Here is a 25,539-nt window from a genome sequence, read left to right on the forward strand (position 1 = left end):
AAATGTCTTCGTCCAGTTCAAGGTGAGTAATCGCTGTTCTGATGTCCAGAAGCTCTTTTCGGTCATAAGAGACGGTAGCAGCAACATTATGTACAAAATAAGTTACAAACAATGTGAAAAAACACACAAAATAGAGAGTCCATAAAACGGCAGCCATCCCCTCCAGCGCCATTGAATATCAGATCTCAATAATGATTGTTAAGTGTTTAACATCTCCAGCACCACATCCTTATGATATACAGTATATCTTGTCAAAAGCGCAACGTGACTGCAAACAGAGACGAGATGACGAGATGCTCATGTTTCCGCCCTAACAATTGAGTCGTTGTCCCAAAGGCAGGGCTTATTTTGGACAGATTTCGCCTCTTCCTCTTTGCTGACATGTCAGACTGAAATACGGGACAAATCAACCTTTCTTGTTGGTGTTTGAATTTGTTGATGAAATGCGGGACATGATTATTCGGTTGCGGGATAAGGGACAAAGAGCCAAAATGCGGGACTGTCACGCACAATCCAGGACATGTGGTCACCCTAGGTGAGACGGTGCGGAGGGAGAGATAACCAAGGACAGTCAGCAGGAAACCAGACTGAACCCCATGGTGACTAATTTGGGATTTATTCTTCTTTTTTTTCTTCTTTTTTAAAAACATTTTTAGTCATTTAGCAGACGCTCTTATCCAGAGCGACTTACAGTTAGTGAGTGCATACATTTTCATACTGGTCCCCCGTGGGAAATGAACCCACAATCCTGCCGTTGCAAGCGCCATGCTCTACCAACTGAGCTACATGGCCAAGAGTTTGATTAAATTCACTCTCTCTTATCGCTGTCCTCCATTAGAATATACATATACAATATACAGCACTGAACATCATGGAGGTACAGACTGATAATTCAAGACATGATTTGAGCTAGTAATCAGGTGTGTTACTGCTTTTTCTTTTTTGTTTTGGCTCCCCAGGAAGAGGCTGAAACTCCTAATCATGGCTCTGATGGTGAATGACACCTCAGCTCTCCCCAATTATGTCCCCCATTACCTCCTGGCGAGCGACCCTTTTGCCTCCAAGCTGTCCAAGGAGGCCGACATCGTGGCTGCTTTCTACATCTGCATTATAGGTAAGTGTCAATAAAGTACAGGGCAGTAGACTGCATAGGGAAGTAGACTCATCAAGAGACTCACTGATATCCTCTGCTTATATTCCTGATAAGAGACTGTCTCAAATTAAGATCCTACATCCAGTGCTTGACTTGGGCAGGAGCTCACTGGAGCTGAATACTGGCACCTCAAATGTTCTACTGCTTAAGCTCCTCTTCCTCCTATAGAATATTAGCTCAAAGGTATTGTGGAGCTCCTGCACCTAGATATAAACAGTACCGGCACCCATCTGTAAGATGCCTAAAGACATTGTAGATTCAAAATTTGAAAAGGGATTTGTATAGAAGGTCATTTTATTTTCGAATGTAGAAGATCCTATATTCAGTAGCTTTTCAGCTTTGCTTCAGTTGATAGCAATAATCAGATTGTTAGGATTCCACATACTTTTTCATCACTCATTGCACCTTTTCAAAGATGATGGAAAGTTTAATTTATAAACATAACCCTCTCCTCCTATATCAATTTTTGTGTGGACCAAAGGGAGATGTTACGTGGACAACATGAAGAGTACTGTAGCTGTTGCCTACGTTACAGAGAATGTGGATAAAATCTACATACATACAGTGCCTTCGGAAAGCATTCAGACCCCTTGACTTTTTCCACACTTTGTTACGTTACAGCCTTATTCTAAAATGGATTAAATAAATACAAATCCTCAGCAATCTACACACAATATTCCACAATGACAAAGCGAAAACAGGTTTTTAGAAATTGTTGCAAATGTATTACAAATAAAAAAACAAAAATACCTTATTTAAGTAAGTATTCAGACCCTTTGCTATGAGACTCGAAATTGAGCTCAGGTGCATCCTGTTTCCATTGATCATCCTTGAGATGTTTCTACAACTTGATTGGAGTCCAACTGTGGCAAATTCAATTTATTGGACATGATTTGGAAACACACACACCTGTCTATATAAGGTCCCACAGTTGACAGTGCATGTCAGAGCAAAAACCAAGCCATGATGTCGAAGGAATTGTCCGTAGAGCTCCGAGACAGGATTGTGTCGAGGCACAGATCTGGGGAAGGGTACCACAAATGTCTGCAGCATTGAAGGTCCCCAAGAACACAGTGGCCTCCTTCATTCTTAAATGGAAGAAGTTTGGAACCACCTAGACTCTTGCTAGAGCTGGCCGCCCAGCCAAACTGAGCAATCGGGGGAGAAGGGCCTTGGTCAGGAAGGTGACCAAGAACCCGATGGTCACTCTGACAGAGCTCTAGAGTTCCTCTGTGGAGATGGGAGAATCTACGAGAAGGACAACCATCTCTGCAGCACTCCACCAATCAGGCCTTTATGGTAGAGTGGCCAGACGGAAGCCACTCCTCAGTAAAAGGCACATGACAGCCCACTTGGAGTTTGCCAAAAGGCACCTAAAGACTCAGACCATGAGAAACAAGATTCTCTGGTCTGATGAAACCAAGATTGAACTCTTTGGCCTGAATGCCAAGCGTCACGTCTGGAGGAAACCTGGCACCATCCCTACGGTGAAGCATGGTGGTGCCAGCATCATGCTGTGGGGATGTTTTTCAGCGGCAGGGACTGGCAAACTAGTCAGGATCGAGGCAAAGATGAACGGAGCAAAGTACAGAGAGATCCTTGATGAAAACCTGCTCCAGAGCGCTCAGGACCTCAGACTGGGGTGAAGGTTCACCTTCCAACAGGACAACAACCCTAAGCACACAGCCAAGACAATACAGGAGTGGCTTTGGGTCAAGTCTCTGAATGCCCTTGAGTGGCCCAGCCAGAGCCCAGACATGAATCCGATCTAACATCTCTGGAGAGACCTGAAAATAGCAGTGCAGCAACGGTCCCCATCCAACCTGACAGAGCATGAGAGGATCTGCAGAGAAGAATGGGAGAAACTCCCCAAATATAGGTGTGCCAAGCTTGTAGCGTCATACCAAAGAAGGCTCAATGCTGTAATCGCTGCCAAAGGTGCTTCAACAAAGTACTGAGTAAAGGGTCTGAATACTTATGTAAATGTATTATTTCCGTTTTTAGTAAATTAGCAAACATTTCTAAAAACCTGTTTTTGCTTTGTCATTATGGGGTATTGTGCGTAGATTGATTTAATCAATTTTAGTATAAGGTTGTAATGACACAAAATGTGGAAATATTAACCTGCTATTATCAGCTATGTGGCATATTGACATGAAAGGGACTTTAAAAGAACACACAAGAGGTGGCTGTGTATCAGCAGTTAACAACATGCAGTTAGAAAGAGATGCCGCCTCCTTAGATACAGACAGACTCCCCACTGGAAATCACTGTGTGTTTCTCCTCTAAAGGGTACAGTAGTAATTACAGGTTATTTTGTTGGTTAAGTTGGTTAAGTTGCATTGGAAACAAATGGAAACCCTCTTCTTGGAAGGCAACTAAAAGGATTAAGGTGAAATCTTGACACTGATGTATCACAAAAATGGTGATGGTTGGTGGTTAGTCTATTAACAGGTTAAACACATTCTAATGTGCCCTCGCCTTTCTATAAATATCCTCACATCAAGAAAGGTTTGAATGTTCATGCTAATTAACACAGTTACAGGACACAACTGATCTATGATAGCCTACAGACATGTTGACTATGGGATACTTAGTTGTAAAGGCCACCATTTGGTCTGCCAGACTGCACGGGGCATAGGTGACTGCTGCTAAAGGCTGTTCAAATCAAATTGTATTGTAGCGAAATGCTTGTGTTCCTAGCTCCAACAGTGCAGTATTATCTAACAGTTCACAACAATACACACAAATCTAGTGACTAGTGTTCCATTATTATGTACATAGGGCAGCAGCCTCTAAGGTGCAGGGTTGAGTAACCGGTTAGTGATGGCTATTTAACAGTCTGATAGCCTTGAGATAGAAGCTGGTTTTCAGTCTCGGTCCCAGCTTTGATGCATCTGTACTGACCTCGCCTTCTGGATGGTAGCGGGGTGAACAGGCCGTGGCTCGGATGGTTGGTCCTTGATGATCTTTTTGGCCTTCCTGTGACATCAGGTGCTATAAGTGTCCTGGAGGGCAGGCAGTGTGCCCCCGGTGGTGCGTTGGGCAGACCGCACCCCACTCTGGAGAGCCCTGCGGTTACGGGCGGTGCAGTTGCTGTACCAGGCGGTGATACAGCCCGACAGGATGATGTCATTTGTGCATCTGTAAAAGTTTGTGAGGGTCTTAGGGGCCAAGCCGAATTTCTTCAGCCTCCTGAGGTTGAAGAGGCTCTGTTGCGCCTTCTTCACCATACTGTCTGTGTGTGTGGACCATTTAAGATTGTCAGTGATCTGTACACAGAGGAACTTGAAGCTTTCCACCTTCTCCACTGCGGTCCCGTCGATGTGGATAGAGGCGTGCACCCTCTGCTGTTTCCTGAAGTCCACAATCAGCTCCTTCGTTTTGTTGACATTAAGGGAGAGGTTATTTTCCTGGCACCACTCCGCCAAGGCCCTCACCTCCTCCCTGTAGGCTGTCCGTCATTGTTGGTAATCAGGCCTACTACTGTTGTGTCGTCTGCAAACTTGATGATTGAGGCGTGCGTGGCCACGCAGTTATGGGTGAACAGGGAGTACAGGAGGGGGCTGAGCACGCACCCAGCGAAGTGGAGGTATTGTTTCCTACAATCACCACCTGGGGGGCGGCCCGTCAGGAAGTCCAGGACACAGTTGCACAGAGCGGGGTTCAGACCCAGGGCCAGAGGTTAATGATGAGCTTGGAGGGTACTATGGTGTTGAAGGCTGAGCTATAGTCAATGAACAGCATTCTTACATAGGTATTCCTCTTGTCCAGATGGGATAGGGCAGTGTGCAGTGCGATGGCGATTGCATCGTCTGTGGATCTATTGGGGCGGTATGCAAATTTCAATGGGTCTAGTGTGTCAGGTAAGATAGAGGTGATATGATCCTTAACTAGCCTCTCAAATCACTTCATGTGTCACGATCGTCGGGAACAGAGGAGGACCAAGGCGCAGCGTTGAAGGCAAACAAACTCTTTATTAGTGAATAACCGAACAAAACAACAAAAACGATAACGTGACGTCCACGGTCTAAACACAAACCACACTGGAACAAGATCCCACAACCACTGTGGGAAAACAGCCTGTCTAAATATGGTTCCCAATCAGAGACAACCAGCAACAGCTGACACTTGTTGCCTCTGATTGGGAACCACTCTGGCCAACCTAGAAATACAACTACTAGAAAAACAAATGAAACTCACACCCTGGCTCAACATACAAGTGTCCCCAGAGCCAGGGCGTGACAGTACCCCCCCCTAAAGGCGCGGACTCCGACCGCGCCAACTAAATACCACAGGGGAGGGACCGGGTGGGCACTCCGCCTTGGCGGCGGATCCGGCTCCGGGCCTGATCCCCACTCCCTCTCCAACCCCCAAAGTACCCCTGGTCCGGTCTGGCCCCGCTGGCCGGAGCTGGACTGCACACTGGTGGAGCGGATTGCTCTAGCTCCGGCGTGAAGCAGCTGACCGGTGCCGACCAGGCACCGGTGGAACAGGCACGGGCCGTGCCGGACTGACGACGCACACCACAGGCTTGGTGTGGGGAGCAGGAGCGGGCCGGACCGGGCTGGCGACGCGCACCATTGGCTTGGTGCGGGGAGCAGGAGCGGGCCGGACCGGGCTGGCGACGCGCACCATTGGCTTGGTGCGGGGAGCAGGAGCGGGCCGGACCGGGCTGGCGACGCGCACCATAGGCTTGGTGCGGGGGGCAGGAGCGGGCCGGACCGGGCTGGCGACGCGCACCATTGGCCTGGTGCGGGATGCAGGAACAGGCCGGGCCGGGCTGGCGACGCACACCATAGGCTTGGTGCGGAGAGCAGGAACAGGCCGGGCCGAGCTGGCGACGCGCACCATTGGCCTGGTGCGGGGAGCAGGAACAGGCCGGGCCGGGCTGGCGACGCGCACCATAGGCTTGGTGCGGGGAGCAGGAACAGGCCGGGCCGAGCTGGCGACGCGCACCATTGGCTTGGTGCGGGGAGCAGGAACAGGACGGGCCGGGCTGGCGACTCGCACCATTGGCTTGGTGCGGGGAGCAGGAACAGGACGGGCCGGGCTGGCGACGCGCACCATTGGCTTGGTGCGGGGAGCAGGAACAGACCGGACCGTACTGGGGACACACACCACTGGCCCTACGCAGGGGTCTGGAACGGGCCGGACCGGACTGGTAACACACCCCAGTACCTCTCGCCGTGCCTCTATACCTTCCTTCCCCTCTTTGACCAGTGGCCCCCGTAACCTGGCGGCCTCCTCTGCCAACCCGCTGGGCCGCTCTATCGCGGTCTCCTGCTGCCCCGTCGTCCACGGCGTTATCCCCCCCCCTAAAAAAATTCTGGGCTTCTCTCCTACCCGTGGACCAGGTCTCCATACTTTTCGCCAGCCTTTCGCCCTTCTGCTTCCACGTCAAGACCCTCTCTTGCTCACCCGGCTTGACCCAGTCGAGGAGGCGCTGGATATCCGCCAGAGATTTCCCTGGCGATGGCTCCTGGACCCGCTGCTTGGTCCAGTTCTGGTGGGATCTTCTGTCACGATCGTCGGGAACAGAGGAGGACCAAGGCGCAGCGTTGAAGGCAAACATACTCTTTATTAGTGAATAACCGAACAAAACAACAAAAACGATAACGTGACGTCCACGGTCTAAACACAAACCACACTGGAACAAGATCCCACAACCACTGTGGGAAAACAGCCTGTCTAAATATGGTTCCCAATCAGAGACAACCAGCAACAGCTGACACTCGTTGCCTCTGATTGGGAACTACTCTGGCCAACCTAGAAATACAACTACTAGAAAAACAAATGAAACTCACACCCTGGCTCAACATACAAGTGTCCCCAGAGCCAGGGCGTGACATCATGATGACAGATGTGAGTGCTACAGAGCGATAGTAATTTAGTTCAGTTACATTTGCTTTCTTGGGTACAGGAACAATGTTGGACATCTTGAAGCAAGTGGGGACAGCAGACTGGGATAGGGAAAGATTGAATATGTCTGTAAACACTCCAGCCAGCTGGTCTGCGCATGCTCTGAGGACGCAGCTAGGGATGCCGTCTGGGCCGGCAGCCTTGCGATGGTTAACACGCTTAAATGTCTTACTCACGTCGGCCACGGAGAACGAGAGCCCACAGTCCTTTTTTATTTTTTATTTATTTCACCTTTATTTAACCAGGTAAGCCAGTTGAGAACAAGTTCTCATTTACAACTGCGACCTGGCCAAGATAAAGCAAAGCAGTGCGATAAAAACAACACAGAGTTACATATGGGGTAAAAAACATAAAGTCAAAAATACAACAGAAAATATATATACAGTGTGTGCAAATGTAGCAAGTTATGGAGGTAAGGCAATAAATAGGCTATAGTGCAAAATAATTACAATAGTATTAACACTGGAATGCTAGATGTGCAAGAGATTATGTGCAAATAGAGATACTGGGGTGCAAAAGAGCAAAATAAATAACAATATAGGGATGAGGTAGTTGGGTGGGCTAATTTCAGATGGGCTGTGTACAGGTGCAGTGATCGGTAAGGTGCTCTGACAACTGATGCTTAAAGTTAGTGAGGGAGATAAGAGTCTCCAGCTTCAGAGATTTTTGCAATTCGTTCCAGTCATTGGCAGCAGAGAACTGGAAGGAATGGCGGCCAAAGGAGGTGTTGGCTTTGGGAATGACCAGTGAGATATACCTGCTGGAGCGCAGACTACGGGTGGGTGCTGCTATGGTGACCAATGAGCTAAGATAAGGCGGGATTTGCCTAGCAGTGATTTGTAGATGGCCTGGAGCCAGTGGGTTTGACGACGAACATGTAGTGAGGACCAGCCAACAAGAGCGTACAGGTCACAGTGGTGGGTAGCGTATGGGGCTTTGGAGACAAAACGGATGGCACTGTGATAGACTACATCCAATTTGCTGAGTAGAGTGTTGGAGGCTATTTTGTAAATGACATCGCCGAAGTCAAGGATCGGTAGGATAGTCAGTTTTACGAGGGCATGTTTGGCAGCATGAGTGAAGGAGGCTTTGTTGCGAAATAGGAAGCCGATTCTAGATTTAACTTTGGATTGGAGATTCTTTATGTGAGTCTGGAAGGAGAGTTTACAGTCTAACCAGACACCTAGGTATTTGTAGTTGTCCACATACTCTAGGTCAGACCCGTCAAGAGTGGTGATTCTAGTCGGGTGGGCGGGTGCCAGCAGCGTTCGATTGAAAAGCATGCATTTAGTTTTACTAGTGTTTAAGAGCAGTTGGAGGCTACTGAAGGAGTGTTGTATGGCATTGAAGCTCGTTTGGAGGTTTGTTAACACAGTGTCCAATGAAGGGCCAGATGTATACAAAATGGTGTCGTCTGCGTAGAGGTGGATCTGAGAGTCACCAGCAGCAAGAGCGACATCATTGATATACACGGAGAAAAGTGTCGGCCCAAGAATTGAACCCTGTGGCACCCCCATAGAGACTGCCATAGGTCCAGACAACAGGCCCTCCGATTTGACACACTGAACTCTATCTGAGAAGTAGTTGGTGAACCAGGCGAGGCAGTCATTTGAGAAACCAAGGCTATTTAGTCTGCCAATAAGAATGCGGTGGTTGACAGAGTCGAAAGCCTTGGCCAGGTCGATGAAGACGGCTGCACAGTACTGTCTATTATCAATCGCGGTTATAATATCGTTTAGGACCTTGAGCGTGGCTGAAGTGCACCCATGACCAGCTCGGAAACCGGATTGCATAGCGGAGAAGGTACGGTGGTATTCGAAATGGTCGGTGATCTGTTTGTTAACTTGGCTTTCAAATACTTTCGAAAGGCAGGGCAGGATGGATATAGGTCTGTAGCAGTTTGGATCTAGAGTGTCACCCCCTTTGAAGAGGGGGATGACCGCGGCAGCTTTCCAATCTCTGGGGATCTCAGACGTTATGAAAGAGAGGTTGAACAGACTAGTAATAGGGGTTGCGACAATTTCGGTGGCTAGTTTTAGAAAGAAAGGGTCCAGATTGTCTAGCCCAGATGATTTGTAGGGGTCCAGATTTTGCAGCTCTTTCAAAACGTCAGCTGTCTGAATTTGTGTGAAGGAGAAGCGGGGGGGGCATGGGCAAGTTTCAGCGGAGGGTGCAGAGTTGGTGGCCAGGGTAGTGGTAGCCAGATGGAAAGCATGGCCAGCTGTAGCAAAATGCTTGTTGAAATTCTCGATTATTGTAGATTTATCGGTGGTGATAGTGTTTCCTAGCCTCAGTGCAGTGGGCAACTGGGAGGAAGTGCTCTTATTCTCCATGGACTTTACAGTGTCCCAAAACTTTTTGGAGTTAGTGCTACAGGATGCAAATTTCTGTTTGAAAAAGTTTGCCTTTGCTTTCCTGACTGCTTGTGTATATTGGTTCCTAACTTCCCTGAAAAGTTGCATATCGCGGGGGCTATTTGATGCTAATGCAGTACGCCACAGGATGTTTTTGTGCTGGTCAAGGGCAGTCAAGTCTGAGGAGAACCAGGGGCTATATCGGTTCTTAGTTCTGTATTTTTGAATGGGGCATGTTTATTTAAGATTGAGAGGAAATTACTTTTAAGGAACAACCAGGCATCCTCTACTGACGGAATGAGATCTATATCCATCCAGGATACCTGGGCCAGGTCAATTAGGAAGGCCTGCTCGCTAAAGTGTTTTAGGAGCGTTTGACAGTGATGAGGGGTGGTCGTTTGACCGCGGACCCGTTACGGACGCAGGCAATAAGGCAGTGATCGCTGAGATCCTGGTTGAAGACAGCTGAGGTGTATTTAGAGGGTATGTTAGTCAGGATGATATCTATGAGGGTACCCATGTTTACGGATTTAGGGTTGTACCTGGTAGGTTCGTTGATAATTTGCGTGAGGTTGAGGGCATCTAGTTTGGATTGTAGGATGGCCGGGGTATTAAGCATATCCCAATTTAGGTCACCAAGCAGTACGAACTCTGAGGATAAATGGGGGGCAATCAATTCACATATGGTGTCCAGGGCACATCTGGGGACTGAGGGGGGTCTGTAGCAAGCGGCAACAGTGAGAGACTTATTTCTGGAAAGGTGGATTTTTAGAAGTAGAAGCTCAAACTGTTTGGGCACAGACCTGGATAGTATGATAGAGCTCTGCAGGCTATCTCTACAGTAGATTGCAACTCCACCCCCTTTGGCAGTTCTATCTAGACGGAAAATGTTATAGTTGGGGATGGACATTTCAGAATTTTTGGTGGCCTTCCTGAGCCAGGATTCAGACACTGCTAGAACATCAGGGTTGGCGGAGTGTGCTAACGCAGTGAATAACTCAAACTTAGGAAGTAGACTTCTGATGTTTACGTGCAAGAAACCAAGACTTTTGCGATTACAGAAGTCAGCAAATGATAGCGCCTGGGGAGTAGGAGTGATACTGAGGGCTGCAGGGCCTGGGTTAGCCTCTACATCACCAGAGGAACAGAGGAGGACTAGAATAAGGATCCGGCTAAAGGCTTTAAGAACTGGTCTTCTAGTGCGTTGGGTACATAGAATAAAGGGGGCAGATTTCCGGGTGTTGTAGAAAAGATTCAGGGCATTATGTACAGACAAGGATATGGAAGGATATGAGTAAAGTGGGGGTAAACCTAAGCATTGGGTAACAATGAAAGAGATAGTATCACTAGAGGCACCAATTGAGTCGGTCTCTGCGTGTATGGGGGTGGGACAAAGGAGCTATCTAAGGCAGGTTTAGCTGGGCTGGGGGATCTACAGTGAAATAGTACAATTAGAAATAACCGAAACAACAATAAGCTAACCATGTTTGGGCTGAGGCTAAACATAAACAGGATGTAGTACCGTAAAAAAGGAACAGTCCAGCAGACATCAGCTGTATAGCTGAGTTATCATAAGGTCCGGTGAACAGCAATAGGATAGTTCGGAGGCTGCTAAAGCACTAGCAGGTAAGAGGCCACGGCTAGCGTGTGCTAGCGGGCCGGGGGCTAGCAGATGGAATCTTCGTGGTCGACGTCGTCGTAACCACATCAGACGATTTCGCCGGCAGACCAGTCGTGTAGGATCGGCGGGCTCCGTGTCAACACTAGGTGGTCCCGTCCGGTTGACAGAGAGGTAGATAGCCGGGAGATGGGCCTAGCTCAGGATGATTAGCCAGACCACAGCGTCCATTTAGTTGAAGCTAGCTGGTAGCGATGAATCCGGAGTTAAAGGTCCAGTGATTCAGTGATTCCGACAGAAAAATTGATATGTTCTGGGTCGATAACGCGCTGTGCAGACTGGCCGAATATCCGGTGATTAATATCCAGTGGTTAAATTAATCCCGCAGAAAAAAAATCCAATGTTCTGGGTGAAATACCGCTAACTGTGGCTAATAGCAAGTAGCTAGTTAGCTGGCTAGCTAGTTTCAACTGGAGATTCTAGATAAAAGGTAAGTCAATAATAGAATCCGTTCCACATTGAGTGAGGCGGGTTGCAGGAAAGTATATTTTGTAGAAGGATGAAAAGTCTGATAGGGAAATATGTACGAAAAATACAAAAAAACAGGGTATTTACAGGCTATTTACAGACATACGACAAAAACAGAACTGCACTACTTCGCCATCTTGGATACCTTGGGAGCGGGCCGTATCGGTGACACTCTGTTATCCTCAAAGCGGGCGAAGAAGGTGTTCAGCTTGTCCGGGAGCAAGACATCTGTGTCCGCGACATGGCTGGTTTTCCCTTTGTAATCCATGATTGTCTGTAGACCCTGCCACATACGTCTCGTGTCTGAGCCGTTGAATTGCGACTCCACTTTGTCACTGTACTGACGTTTTGCCTGTTTGATTGCCTTACGGAGGGAATAACTACACTGTTTGTATTCAACCATATTCCCAGTCACCTTGCCATGGTTAAATGCGGTGGTTTGCGCTTTCTGTTTTGCGCGAATGCTGCCATCTATCCACTGGTTCTGGTTTGGGTAGGTTTTAATAGTCACAGTGGGAACAACATCCCCTATACACTTCCTGATGAACTCAGTCACCGTGTCCGTGTATACGTCAATGTTTTTTTCAGAGGCTACCCGGAACATATCCCAGTCTGCGTGATCAAAACAATCTTGAAGCATGGATTCCGATTGGTCAGACCAGCGTTGAATAGACCTTAGTACGGGTACTTCCTCTTTGAGTTTCTGCCTATAGGAAGGGAGGAGCAAATTGGAGTCGTGATCTGATTTGCTGAAGGGAGGGTGGGGGAGGGCCTTGTAGGCATCCCGGAAGGGGGAGAAGCAGTGGTCGAGCATTTTTCCAGCGCGAGTACTACAGTCAATGTGTTGATAGAACTTCGGTAGCGTTTTCCTCAAATTTGCTTTGTTAAAATCCCCAGCTACAATAAATGTGGCCTCAGGATATGTGGTTTCCAGTTTGCACAAAGTCCAGTGTAGTTCCTTGAGGGCTGTCGTGGTATCGGCTTGAGGGGAATATACACGGCTGTGACTATAACCGAAGAGAATTCTCTTGGGAGGTAATACGGTCGGCATTTGATTGTGAGGTATTCTAGGTCGGGTGAACAAAAGGACTTGAGTTTCTGTACGTTATCACAATCCCATCATGAGTAGTTAATCATGAAACATACACCACTGCCTTTCTTCTTCCCGGAGAGTTCTTTATTCCTGTCTGCGCAATGTACTGAGAACCCAGCTGGCGGTATGGACGGGGACAGTATATCTGGAGAGAGCCATGATTCCGTTCAGAAGCAAGACTGCACGGGGCATAGGGGACTCCTGTTAGAGGCTGTTCAGAAGCTCTCTGTTGATACTGTTCTGGCATCCTGATTGGTCAACAGCTCTGATGAGCTCACAAGCTTTCATTGTGGGATGTCATGCTATATGACCACCAGATCCATCCGTCAATCAAGAATGTTCTTCTATCAACCAACGCTAATCAACTTCATTATTGGGGTCATTCAAGTACGTAACACTTAAATCAAACCTTAGGAATTTGAATGTTAGGATATAAAATGTATTCGAATGATGTGCTTGGATCAATTATCAACAGATTGATTTAAGAGAGGAAGGTACTGTAATATGGAGTGATGTTTGCTCAACATCAAAGCTGAATACATCCTACTTTGAAAATGCATTTTAATGTAGACATAGCTTTAGCTACTGGATGGAAAAATGTGAATTCAGGGATTAAGTTCCATCTCTTTACTCCTCATATTGGGGTTTTCTGCTGTATCCACCTAATTTCCGAATGCTTTTAAAACAGGGAAGCAAAATGAGGAAACTATGGAGACAACTTCCTCTGTGCTTGTGCATTATCATAACTCATATGCGTGCCACTAGAAATCCCTGCAATAGCATTATTCTGTTAGCCAATATATCCTGTCAAAATACCAGTAGCGGTGCCTGGGTAAAATCACTGGGGAGTCATGCCAGAAAAAAAATCCATATTAAAACCTATGTGTTGTGATAATTGCGTTGTTTGCTCTATAACCTGTTAGTTCATATGTCTTGCGACCGTGACATATAGGCCCAAGGCCGAGACAATAAGAAGACACAGTGGCAGAATAAAATCCTACATTTTCTCCCCAATTTCGTGATATCCAATTGCGATCCAATTACGATCTTGTCTCATCGCTGCAAATCCCCAAAGGGCTTGGGAGAGGCGAAGGTCGGTCATGTGTCCTCCGAAACATGACCCACCAAACCGCGCTTCTTAACAACCACCCGCTTAACCCGGAAGCCAGCTGCATCAATGTGTCAGAGGAAACACTGTTCAACTGATGACCGAAGTCAGCCTGAAGGCGCACGGTCCTCCAAAAGGAATCACTTGTGCGCAATGAGCCAAGTAAAGCCCCCCGGGCCAAACAATCCCCCAACCCGGCCGACACTGGGCCAATTGTGCACCGCCCTATGGGACTCCCGGTCATGACACAGCCTGGGATCGAACCCAGGTCTATAGTGACACCTCAAGTACTGCGATGCAGTGCCTTAGACCGCTGTGCCACTCGGGAGGCCATGTGGCAGTATAAATTCAACCACACCTTTGTTTCATCACAAAACCGGAGAGCAACCTCTGTCCAGTGAAGTCCACAAAGCATATTGCATGTAACAAACACTTACATGACCTACAGCATGGTCAACCAAGTTAATGTTTCCGACATTTTCGGGAAAAACTAAACAACTATTGATTTAGAACCACGGAGAGTTACCGCAAGTCGCAAAGAAAACAGGAGCTGCCATTTCAACTTCAACATTATCAAATCCTCTACACTACCAGTCAAACGTTTGGACACACCTACTCATTCAAGGATTTTTCTTTATTTTTACTATTTTTTAGTAAAAGTAACAGTATTATTTGTATCTTAGAAAGCCATTTGCATTGCTATTTATAGCCTAATGTTAGCTAGCTAGCTAACATTGAACCTAGTTGGTTAGCTTTAGCTACCTGCAGATTCATACTCCAGCATTTCATGCATTGTGGCTAGCTATGACAATCCATTTGTACTGTAGCTATGGGTTGGGATTATGGTAAATTTTTTAGCTAGCTATCTGGACACTTTCAAAGTCAGATTAGGATATAGGCCAAGGACAAGATAACGTGTATTTTTACCTGGAGTTTTCTTTATTGTAGGCCACTACTTTAACCACTTTTAGTCTTGAATTCTTTGGTTGTTTACTATATTACCTTACTCACTCTGTTTAGCACATAGCCTCACATGTGAATTCTTAAAGAGATTGGTGTGGCTAAGGCTTAAGAGGTTGTGAACGATGTTGAATAGGTGTAGACAAAGAAGAGCTCTCCAGTAGGTGTACCAAAACATTCAAGGAACTTTCATAGCAGAATTACTTTCCCATTGTTCCTCAACTGCAGTGTATGATATACAATTTTGTAGCTCTGCGTCTCTACAATTTCAACATTTGCTACATAAGACCGAATCAAGGCCTACACATACAGAGACAGAAGGGTGCTATTTCCCTCGCTTTGACGCTTTCTCCAGTGAGATACATTCATCCTCTTGCGAATTGAAGGACAATTACGAAAACACAGAGACGAAAGATACAATCTTTTATTTGTTTTAATTTGTCAGTTTCTGGGGCAAGTCTGGCTTCCCTTGGCATCCATAAACACACACCACTGCAAAATACACAATATTACTGGCCTGTTGATGTGCCTTGACCTTGTAGGCTAAACTGCTGAGAAAAGACCCATAACTGATCCAAATGGTTTCCCAATCAGGCAGGCTAGATGCAATTACTTGAAAAATGTATATGTATTCAAAACGCCAGGCTTTTGAGCTACAGGCTATTTACTGCAGTTGACAGCCTAGACTAAAGTTTTGTACTCACTTGAAAACAATATTAACATTCCATTGTGCTGTTGTAGCTTAGGTAGTATACATTTATTGTCCCTACAAAATGGAATCAATGGGGTGGCTTTTCAAGCTGCATGCCCAGGGACTTGGAGCACACTCAGGGCAGCTTTGGGAGTGCACGTAGTGTAGGCTAGGCCTACCTATGATTTCATTATCTGATAACTTTTTTTTCTTAAGCTGTGTGAATTGACTGGATCTATTCACTGCAGTATTAAGCTTAACATTGAGTTTATGAATTATGGGCTAATATGCATACGCTTCTAGTTTAGGCTATAGGCTATATCTCGAGCCTGTCTGTCTTCATTGTTCTGTTGCGCAATTAAGCACCTGGCCTCTCCACAGCCTCGACTATTCCTCTTAAGTCTCGTGGAGTCCCAGGAAAAGCCAGACTACAAAAGCTTGTTGGACACTTATTTTGTCTTATTTTCTTTGCTAATAGCCTATTGGAGGAGAGAGGCACGATTCCTCTTGTTTGCTGAATGTAAAATAGGCTACAGCATTAAGAATGGACGGGGAGTTGGAAAGGAGAAGCACATATTTTCCTATAGGAGGCCTATCTTAACACTGATAGGCTACATCCTGACAAAATACACCATATGAGTGGCCTGTTAATGTACCTTTCTGGACCTTAGAAACTGTAGAGAATAGACCCAAACTGATCCAAATGGTTGCATAATCAGGCCTAGGCTGTATGCAGTTATTTCGGCATTAAACAAAACAGGACGTTTGAGCGGTTATTCAAATTAGCCGAGGCCTATATCACTGTAGTTTACATTTTATAGACAATAATTGTGTATTCACTTGATAACAATAATACATTCAGCATTGAACTGTGTTGTTATAGCCCAGGTAAAATAATTGTATTGTCTAAAAACGTAGGCCTAGGCCTAATCAATAGTGGAGATTTGCGTGCCCAGGGACCACAGAGCGCAGCCTAGAGGAAAGCAAAGATCTGCCATTTCATAATCTGTTAACTTTGTTTTCTTACCCTTTGACAGGTAAATATTTAGTCTATAGACCCAGTGTTGGAAAAAGTACTCAGTTGTTATACTTAAGTAAAAGTAAAGATACCCAAGTAAAAGTGAAAGTCACCCAGTAAAATAGTACTTGAGTAAAAGTATAAAAGTATCTGGTTTTAAATGTACTTAAGTACAGTGGTGGGAAAAGTACTCAATTGTCATACTTGAGTAAAAGTAAAAAGTTGAACTAAATGCTACACATCAAATTCCTTATATTAGGCAAACGAGACAGCAAGATTTTCATTTTTTTTTACAGACAGCCAGGGTCACACTCCTACACTCAGACATTATTTGTGTTTAGTGAGTTCGCCAGATCAGAGGCAGTAAGGATGACAACGCGTTTTATTGATAGGTGCATGAATTGGACCATATTGCTGTCCTGTCTGAGCATTCGAAATGTAAAGAGTACTTTTGGGTGTCAGGGAAAATGTATTGGAATAAACACTACATATTTTCTTTAGGAATGTAGTGGAGTAAAAGTAAAATATACAGTGGGGAAAAAAAGTATTTAGTCAGCCGCCAATTGTGCAAGTTCTCCCACTTAAAAAGATGAGAGAGGCCTGTAATTTTCATCATAGGTACACGTCAACTATGACAGACAAATTGAGAAAAAAAAATCCAGAAAATCACATTGTAGGATTTTTTATGAATTTATTTGCAAATTATGGTGGAAAATAAGTATTTGGTCACCTACAAACAAGCAAGATTTCTGGCTCTCACAGACCTGTAACTTCTTCTTTAAGAGGCTCCTCTATCCTCCACTCGTTACATGTATTAATGGCACCTGTTTGAACTTGTTATCAGTATAAAAGACACCTGTCCACAACCTCAAACAGTCACACTCCAAACTCCACTATGGCCAAGACCAAAGAGCTGTCAAAGGACACCAGAAACAAAATAGTTGACCTGCACCAGGCTGAGAAGACTGAATCTGCAATAGGTAAGCAGCTTGGTTTGAAGAAATCAACTGTGGGAGCAATTATTAGGAAATGGAAGACATACAAGACCACTGATAATCTCCCTCGATCTGGGGCTCCACGCAAGATCTCACCCCGTGGGGTCAAAATGATCACAAGAACGGTGAGCAAAAATCCCAGAACCACACGGGGGGACCTAGTGAATGACCTGCAGAGAGCTGGGACCAAAGTAACAAAGCCTACCATCAGTAACACACTACGCCGCCAGGGACTCAAATCCTGCAGTGCCAGACGTGTCCCCCTGCTTAAGCCAGTACATGTCCAGGCCCGTCTGAAGTTTGCTAGAGTGCATTTGGATGATCCAGAAGAGGATTGGGAGAATGTCATATGGTCAGATGAAACCAAAATATAACTTTTTGGTAAAAACTCAACTCGTCGTGTTTGGAGGACAAAGAATGCTGAGTTGCATCCAAAGAACACCATACCTACTGTGAAGCATGGGGGTGGAAACATCATGCTTTGTGGCTGTTTTTCTGCAAAGGGACCAGGACGACTGATCCGTGTAAAGGAAAGAATGAATGGGGCCATGTATCGTGTGATTTTGAGTGAAAACCTCCTTCCATCAGCAAGGGCATTGAAGATGAAACGTGGCTGGGTCTTTCAGCATGACAATGATCCCAAACACACCGCCCGGGCAACGAAGGAGTGGCTTCGTAAGAAGCATTTCAAGGTCCTGGAATGGCCTAGCCAGTCTCCAGATCTCAACCCCATAGAAAATCTTTGGAGGGAGTTGAAAGTCCGTGTTGCCCAGCGACAGCCCCAAAACATCACTGCTCTAGAGGAGATCTGCATGGAGGAATGGGCCAAAATACCAGCAACAGTGTGTGAAAACTTTGTGAAGACTTACAGAAAACGTTTGACCTGTGTCATTGCCAACAAAGGGTATATAACAAAGTATTGAGAAACTTTTGTTATTGACCAAGTACTTATTTTCCACCATAATTTGCAAATAAATTCATAAAAAATCCTACAATGTGATTTTCTGGGAAAAAAAATCTCATTTTGTCTGTCATAGTTGAAAATTACAGGCCTCTCTCATCTTTTTAAGTGGGAGAACTTGCACAATTGGTAGCTGACTAAATACTTTTTTCCCCCACTGTAAATAGTTAAGTTAAGTACAGCTACCCCAAAAAACGGCTTTAGTACTTCAAAGTATTTTTCTTAGTTACTTTACACCGCTGTATAGCCCTAATATTTAGCTAATGAAAGGCCTAATATCTAGCTAATATTTAGCTTCTTATGTCGGATACACATCATTAGCCTCTCTCTTCCAGCTGTTCCCGTGCACAATAGGCTAAAGGCTGTGCAATTCTCTCAGCATTAGGCCATTCCTCTTCTCTTGAAATCCCAGGCTGCAAAAGCTATAGGACATTTATTTTGATAATCTTTCTATACTAGGCCTAATAGCCTATTCAGGGAAAGATGCATGCTTGCTCTTGCTAATTGCTGAATGTAGGCCTAAAACAGGCCTACAGCATAGGCCACATTATCTGTCTGGAAAAGTTGAGAAGAGAAAGTGCATTGGTGTGATCACTTTTGGCCAGGACAGAGAGTGTAACGCAGATGCTGGGAGACGAGAAGCAAGTACAGGGTGAGGGTTTAATAATAAATAAACATAGAACAAACCAAGACCAGCGTCTGGACATGAGAAACATAACATCAATGCTGACTGGGGAATGAACCTGAGGGAGTGACAGATATAGGGGAGGTAATCAATGATGTGATGGAGTCCAGGTGAGTCCCATAATTAAGTGCAGGTGCGCGTAACAATGGTGGCAGGTGTGCGTAATGATGAGTGAACTGGTGACCTCAAGCACCGGAGAGGGGGAGCGGGAGTAGATGTGACAGAGAGAGAGATGAGCACAGTGAAAAAGAAGACCCAAAGGAATTGACAACCATTAGAAAAATGGAAATCACTTGCAAACCACATGAGCAACGAGGCAATGACATGCTGTAAAATATGTGCAGGCTAAACAGCATTTGTTGTTGAATTGCTACATTTAAATATGAGTAAAATTATACTTGTACACTTACACTTATACTTGTTTACTTGACTTTTATACTCTATTAATTGACTCCTTCAAATAATTGACTCCGGCAAGTTTGCCAACGGCACGCTGCAGTACGGAAGTAAAGCAGAAGTCGAATTCATCTCTTGTGTTGTTTGGTTGTGCCCATAGTAACGTTAGAAAATGAGGTGGATATGCCGATTTGTATCCATGACTCAAATCGATTGAATAGATACAAGAATCGATAGATTAATTTATAAATAGATACAGCTATGCAATCTCTGTCTCTTTAATATCCTCACCTTCATATGCAACATCACTTGCAGTCAGTGGGGAAACTCTGGGTTTTCTTTTCCTGGATGTCAGATTATGTATTTCTTCACAAATCTTTTCTTGTCATTTTTTATTTATCTTGCCACAACAACTGCATTGTGTGTGTTCACAGAAATGTTAATACTGATTCATTTTTTGTTGTTTATATTTTGCGGAGCAATTTGCAAACCATATAATGCCCTGTATAGTCTAACTGCTGTCCTGACCCAATGAACCGATGGAGGGTGAAGATGCCTCACGCCGGGGTCTCATGCATTTTGATGCAGCTATTCTGGGACTGTACTATCCCCTCCCTGGCCTGCACTCACTTTACAGCTGTGTTGGGTGACTTTGACTATGCTAATGATCAGTGGTGGAAAAAGTACCCAATTGTCATACTTGAGTAAAAGTAAAGACACCTTAATAGAAAATGTGAAAGTCACCCAGTAAAATACTACTTGAGTAAAAGTCTAAAAGTATTTGGTTTTAAATATACTTAAGTATCAAAAGTAAATGTAATTACTAAAATATACTTAAGTATCAAAAGTAAAAGTATAAATAATTTTAAATTCCTTATATTAAGCAAACCAGACAGCACCATTTCTTAGTTTTTTACATTCTTGGATAGCCAGGGGCACACTCTAACACTCAGACATCATTTACAAACAAAGCATGTGTGTTTAGTGAGTTTGGATGTTCTCTTGATAAGTATGTTAATTGGACCATTTCCCTGTCCTGCTAAGCATTCAAAATGTAACAAATATTTTTGAGTGTCAGGGAAAATTTATGGAGTAAAAAGTACATTATTTTCTTTGGGAATGTAGTGAAGTAAAAGTAAAAGTTGTCAAAAATATAAATAGTAAAGTAAGGTACAGATACCCCAAAAAACGACTTAAGTAGTACTTTAAAGTATTTTTACTTAAGTACTTTACACCACTGTTTCTAGCGGGAGAGTCTGTGAGGGGTTTATAGTATGGTCTTGTACAACCACCAGTTGTACAAGACCATACTATAAACCCCTCACAGACTCTCCCGCTAGAAACAGTAGTACCACTAGCAATGCCATAAATTACACAAATTATTGACTGATTTTAATGTGCGTCAGGCCTCTCTATGGAATAGGAGATCATAAGAAAATATGACTGCATAACTAATCCTCTTACTGTATGTTTGGTCTGAATGGCGCATCTGTTGGATATCTGGACACTGTGGTGTCTGCCTATTCATCGACCACACTCTATAGGTTAACAAAGGCATTTAGGATTAACTTGATCTATTCACAGTGTCTTTGGTGTGTTTCCAGCATATATAAACATGCTTTCACGTGTTCGGTTTAGCTTGAATCTGTTGTTTGCATGACTTCAAACTCTGCTTGAATTCCCCCATTGAGATCCCAACTGTGTGTTTCTGTTGATATGGTCCATGTTGGTTTAGTTTACTGTAAGACGATACAACCAAAGTCCATAGGAACATGACAAATACCTGAATCAATAAGAATGTATTACTAAAGTAGGATGATAGGCCCCCTACTCACCATGGCATGGATATAAGGAAGTCTCTGACTGAAACTGCTACACAATAAACAACATGGGAGGTAACTTCCACAATGAGGCCCCTTGCTAACCACCACAGATGTGTGTACTTAGGTGTACTGAGTAGAGTCTGGTAAGTGGTGATGGGAAAAGAGAGAGAGGCAGGCAGCAGTGAACAGGGACATCCAATTCACCCTGAAGTGTCTTACAGAGAGACAGGAAATGCTTTGACATCAAAGTGATGAGTTGCTGTGTACATTCAGGATATAAATTACATACATATAGGGCGGCAGGTAGCTTAGTGGTTAAGAGCGTTGTGCCAGTAAACGAAAGGTTGCTGGTTCTAATCCCTGAGCCGACTAGGTGAACAATCTGTCGATGTGCCCTTGAGCAAGGCACTTAACCCTAATTGCTCCTGTAAGTCGCTCTGGATAAGAGCGTCTGCTAAATGACATAAAAAAACATACAACTTCAGGTCTGCTTGGCATTTCCTGGTGACCTCACAGTCCCACCAAACAGGTTAAGGACATCCAGAACATTCCTTTGTTTGCTAAATGTTCTCAAATGGAATTGTGTGAAGTTGTATTGGTTCTTAATTTCTTGCATGTTCTCCTGCATGTTTCTTTGCATGTTTTCTTTTCTGCTCAGGTATAAGTTACTCACAAAAGTCAAACAACTCATGGTCACTTTGATATTGCATGGCACAAACTAATGTGTGCAGCAATTCTACCATTTTCCATTTAACCCTTAAGCGAGACATGGAGCTAATCATTAAAAATATCAAATGTGGTTACGCCAGGATGTTCTGTCCACATCCTCTGCCCTCGATCACTGAAAACATAAACAGTATAACCCATTTGTTTTGTTTTTTTCTCATCTGTTTATCATATGATAGAATTGGAATGCAGTAGATAATTCATTTTTCCCCTCCTTCAATTTCTCTCAATAACTTGCTTTGTGTGTAAAACCAGGGTCATTCAGCTGATGCAGTCCAGAGTGAATGGAACATTTCACCAGAGAATGAGCACTAGAGCGCCTGCCCTTTATAACAGGGTTTCCCAAACTCGGTCCTGGGGCCCCCCTGGGTGCACGTGGTTTTTGCCCTAGCACTATACAGCTGACTCAAATAACCAACTCATCATCAAGCTTTGATTATTTGAATCAGCTGTGTAGTGGGGCGGCAGGTAGCTTAGTGGTTAAGAGCGTTGTGCCAGTAACCGAAAGGTTGCTGGTTCTAATCCCCGAGCCGACTAGGTGAAAAATCTGTCTGTGCCCTTGAGCAAGGCACTTAACCCTAATTGCTCAGGATAAGAGCGTCTGCTAAATTACTAAAATGTAAAAATGTAGTGCTACAACAAAACATGCAACTGGGGGGGGTGGGGTTGACCAGGACTGAGTTTGTGAAACCCTGCTTTACAGGGTATACACTCATATCACATATCATAGAATAGAGCAGAGGATAATGTCTGTTTACTCCAACATGAAGTGTCTCTTTGTTTTCTATTCATGGGTGTTTCAATGGACTTGTACACACAACAGTAGCTCAAGGTTTACAATCCGTGTGATCTATTTTATACAATAAAATAAACAGTTGTTAGTGCTACAGGTACATAACACCATTGCCTGTAAGCTCATTGTCAGCCTACTGACATTACATGGGCTCCCGAGTGGTGCAGCGGTCTAAGGCACTGCATCTCAGTGCTTGAGGCGTCACTACAGACCCCCTGGTTCAATTCCAGGCTGTATCACAACCGGCCGTGATTGGGAGTCCCATAGGGCAGCGCACAATTGGCCCAGTGTCGTCCGGGTTTGGCCGGTGTAGGCTGTCATTGTAAATAAGAATTTGTTCTTAACTGACTTGCCTAGTTAAATAAAGATATACAAAAACATGCTGTGGATGCGTTATTTCATGATTCTGTGGATGACCTCTGTCTAGTACAGGGAGAGGCAACTACAGTCCTTGGGGGCCTGATTGGTGTTACATTCTTGCCCCAGCTAACACTCCAATAATCAACTAATCAACCATCTCTGCAGCACTCCACCAATCAGGCCTTTATGGTAGAGTGGCCAGATGGAAGCCACTCCTCATCAAGTGTAATATATTATCAAAATAAAGCAAACTGGATGGAATATGGGGAAAAATGCACCAAATTATTTTTTAATCTTCAACATAGGAATGCTACCAAAAATAATTTATTGATACTGGTTACAAGTGACGGAGTCACCCATGATTCACAAAATTATATTTTGAAGGAGGAAATGTCTGCCCTACCCAAAATTACAACCAAATAATTGCAGCATTACCGCAAAAATGGAAAAGGAAAGTGGAAGGGGGAAAAAGTAAGGAACTTGTCTGTCGACCTTGCATTAAAGAATATAATTGGTTAAAGAAAATTGTGATAAATAAAAAAGTATACCAGTTTCATTTAAGGACCAAATGATTGACAGCCGTCCCATATAGATTGCAAAATAGTTGGGAAGAGATTTTTGACGTACCGATTCCATCGCATAGTGTTTATGAATTGATACACAAAATGATGCCATAAAATGTATATAGAATGTATGGGCTGGAAGTAGAGGCCTAAGCATTGTTGTTCACTAGTTTACTCCAATTGGGGAAGGGGTGGTGGGGTTGGAAAGTAATGAAGGGAAATATAATTATTAAAAGGATATGTGTGTGTGTATGGATGTACAGTGAGGGAAAAAAGTATTTGATCCCCTGCTGATCAGTCTATAATTTTAATGGTAGGTTTATTTGAACAGTGAGAGACAGAATAACAACAAAAAAATCCAGAAAAACGCATGTCAAAAATGTTATAAATTGATATGCATTTTAATGAGGGAAATAAGTATTTGACCCCCTCTCAATTAGAAAGATTTCTGGCTCCCAGGTGTCTTTTATACAAGTAACGAGCTGAGATTAGGAGCACACTCTTAAAGGGAGTGCTCCTAATCTCAGCTTGTTACCTGTATAAAAGACACCTGTCCACAGAAGCAATCAATCAATCAGATTCCAAACTCTCCACCATGGCCAAGACCAAAGAGCTCTCCAAGGATGTCAGGGACAAGATTGTAGACCTACACAAGGCTGGAATGGGCTACAAAACCATCGCCAAGCAGCTTGGTGAGAAGGTGACAACAGTTGGTGCGATTATTCGCAAATGGAAGAAACACAAAATAACTGTCAATCTCCCTCGGCCTGGGGCTCGTACTTTGATCGTACTTTTTGGAGAAATGTCCTCTGGTCTGATGAAACAAAAAATAGAACTGTTTGGCCATAATGACCATCGTTATATTTGGAGGAAAAAAGGGGTAGCTTGCAAGCCGAACAACACCATCCCAACCGTGAAGCACGGGGGTGGCAGCAACATGCTGTGGGGGTGCTTTGCTGCAGGAGGGACTGGTGCACTTCACAAAATAGATGGCATCATGAGGAAGGAAAATTATGTGGATATATTGAAGCAACATCTCAAGACATCAGTCAGGAAGTTAAAGCTTGGCCGCAAATGGGTCTTCCAAATGGACAATGACCCCAAGCATACTTACAAAGTTGTGGCAAAATGGCTTAAGGACAACAAAGTCAAGGTATTGGAGTGGCCATCACAAAGCCCTGACCTCAATTCTATAGAAAATTTGTGGGCAGAACTGAAAAAGCGTGTGCGAGCAAGGAGGCCTACAAACCTGACTCAGTTACACCAGCTCTGTCAGGAGGAATGGGCCAAAATTCACCCAACTTATTGTGGGAAGCTGGTGGAAGGCTACCCGAAACGTTTGACCCAAGTTCAACAAATTAATGGCAATGCTACCAAATTCAAATTGAGTGTATGTAAACTTCTGACCTACTGAGAATGTGATGAAATAAATAAAAGCTGAAATAAATCATTCTCTCTACTATTATTCTGACATTTCACATTCTTCAAATAAAGTGGTGATCCTAACTGACCTAAGACAGGGATTTTTTACTAGGATTAAATGTCAGGAATTGTGAAAAACTGAGTTTAAATGTATTTGGCTAAGGTGTATGTAAATTTCCGACTTCAACTGTATATACCGACTCTGACATTGCTCGTTCTGATATTTCTGAATTTGTTTATTTTTACTTTTGTGTTGTAAGTATTGTTTTCTAGGTATTATTACTGCACTGTTGGATCTAGAAGCACAAGCATTTCGCTGCACCTGTGATAATATCTGCAAATCTGTGTATGCAACCATGTTATTTTGAAA

The 25,539-nt window shown here is 44.3% G+C and overlaps 1 protein-coding gene across 1 annotated transcript in view; it reads left to right on the forward strand.

Annotated features, from left to right (window-relative positions):
* Window positions 1-972: 972 nt before the first annotated feature.
* LOC121549273 (opsin-5-like) overlaps window positions 973-25,539 on the forward strand; it is a 37,909-nt gene continuing 13,342 nt past the window's right edge. The window contains exon 1 of the mRNA XM_041861132.1: window positions 973-1,114. Coding sequence (XP_041717066.1) covers window positions 982-1,114 — 133 coding nt within the window. The 5' untranslated portion in view covers window positions 973-981. The remainder of the gene's footprint in view (window positions 1,115-25,539) is intronic.

Source organism: Coregonus clupeaformis, chromosome 33 (genome assembly GCF_020615455.1).
Source record: "Coregonus clupeaformis isolate EN_2021a chromosome 33, ASM2061545v1, whole genome shotgun sequence".
NCBI classification, from domain to species: Eukaryota; Metazoa; Chordata; class Actinopteri; order Salmoniformes; family Salmonidae; genus Coregonus; species Coregonus clupeaformis.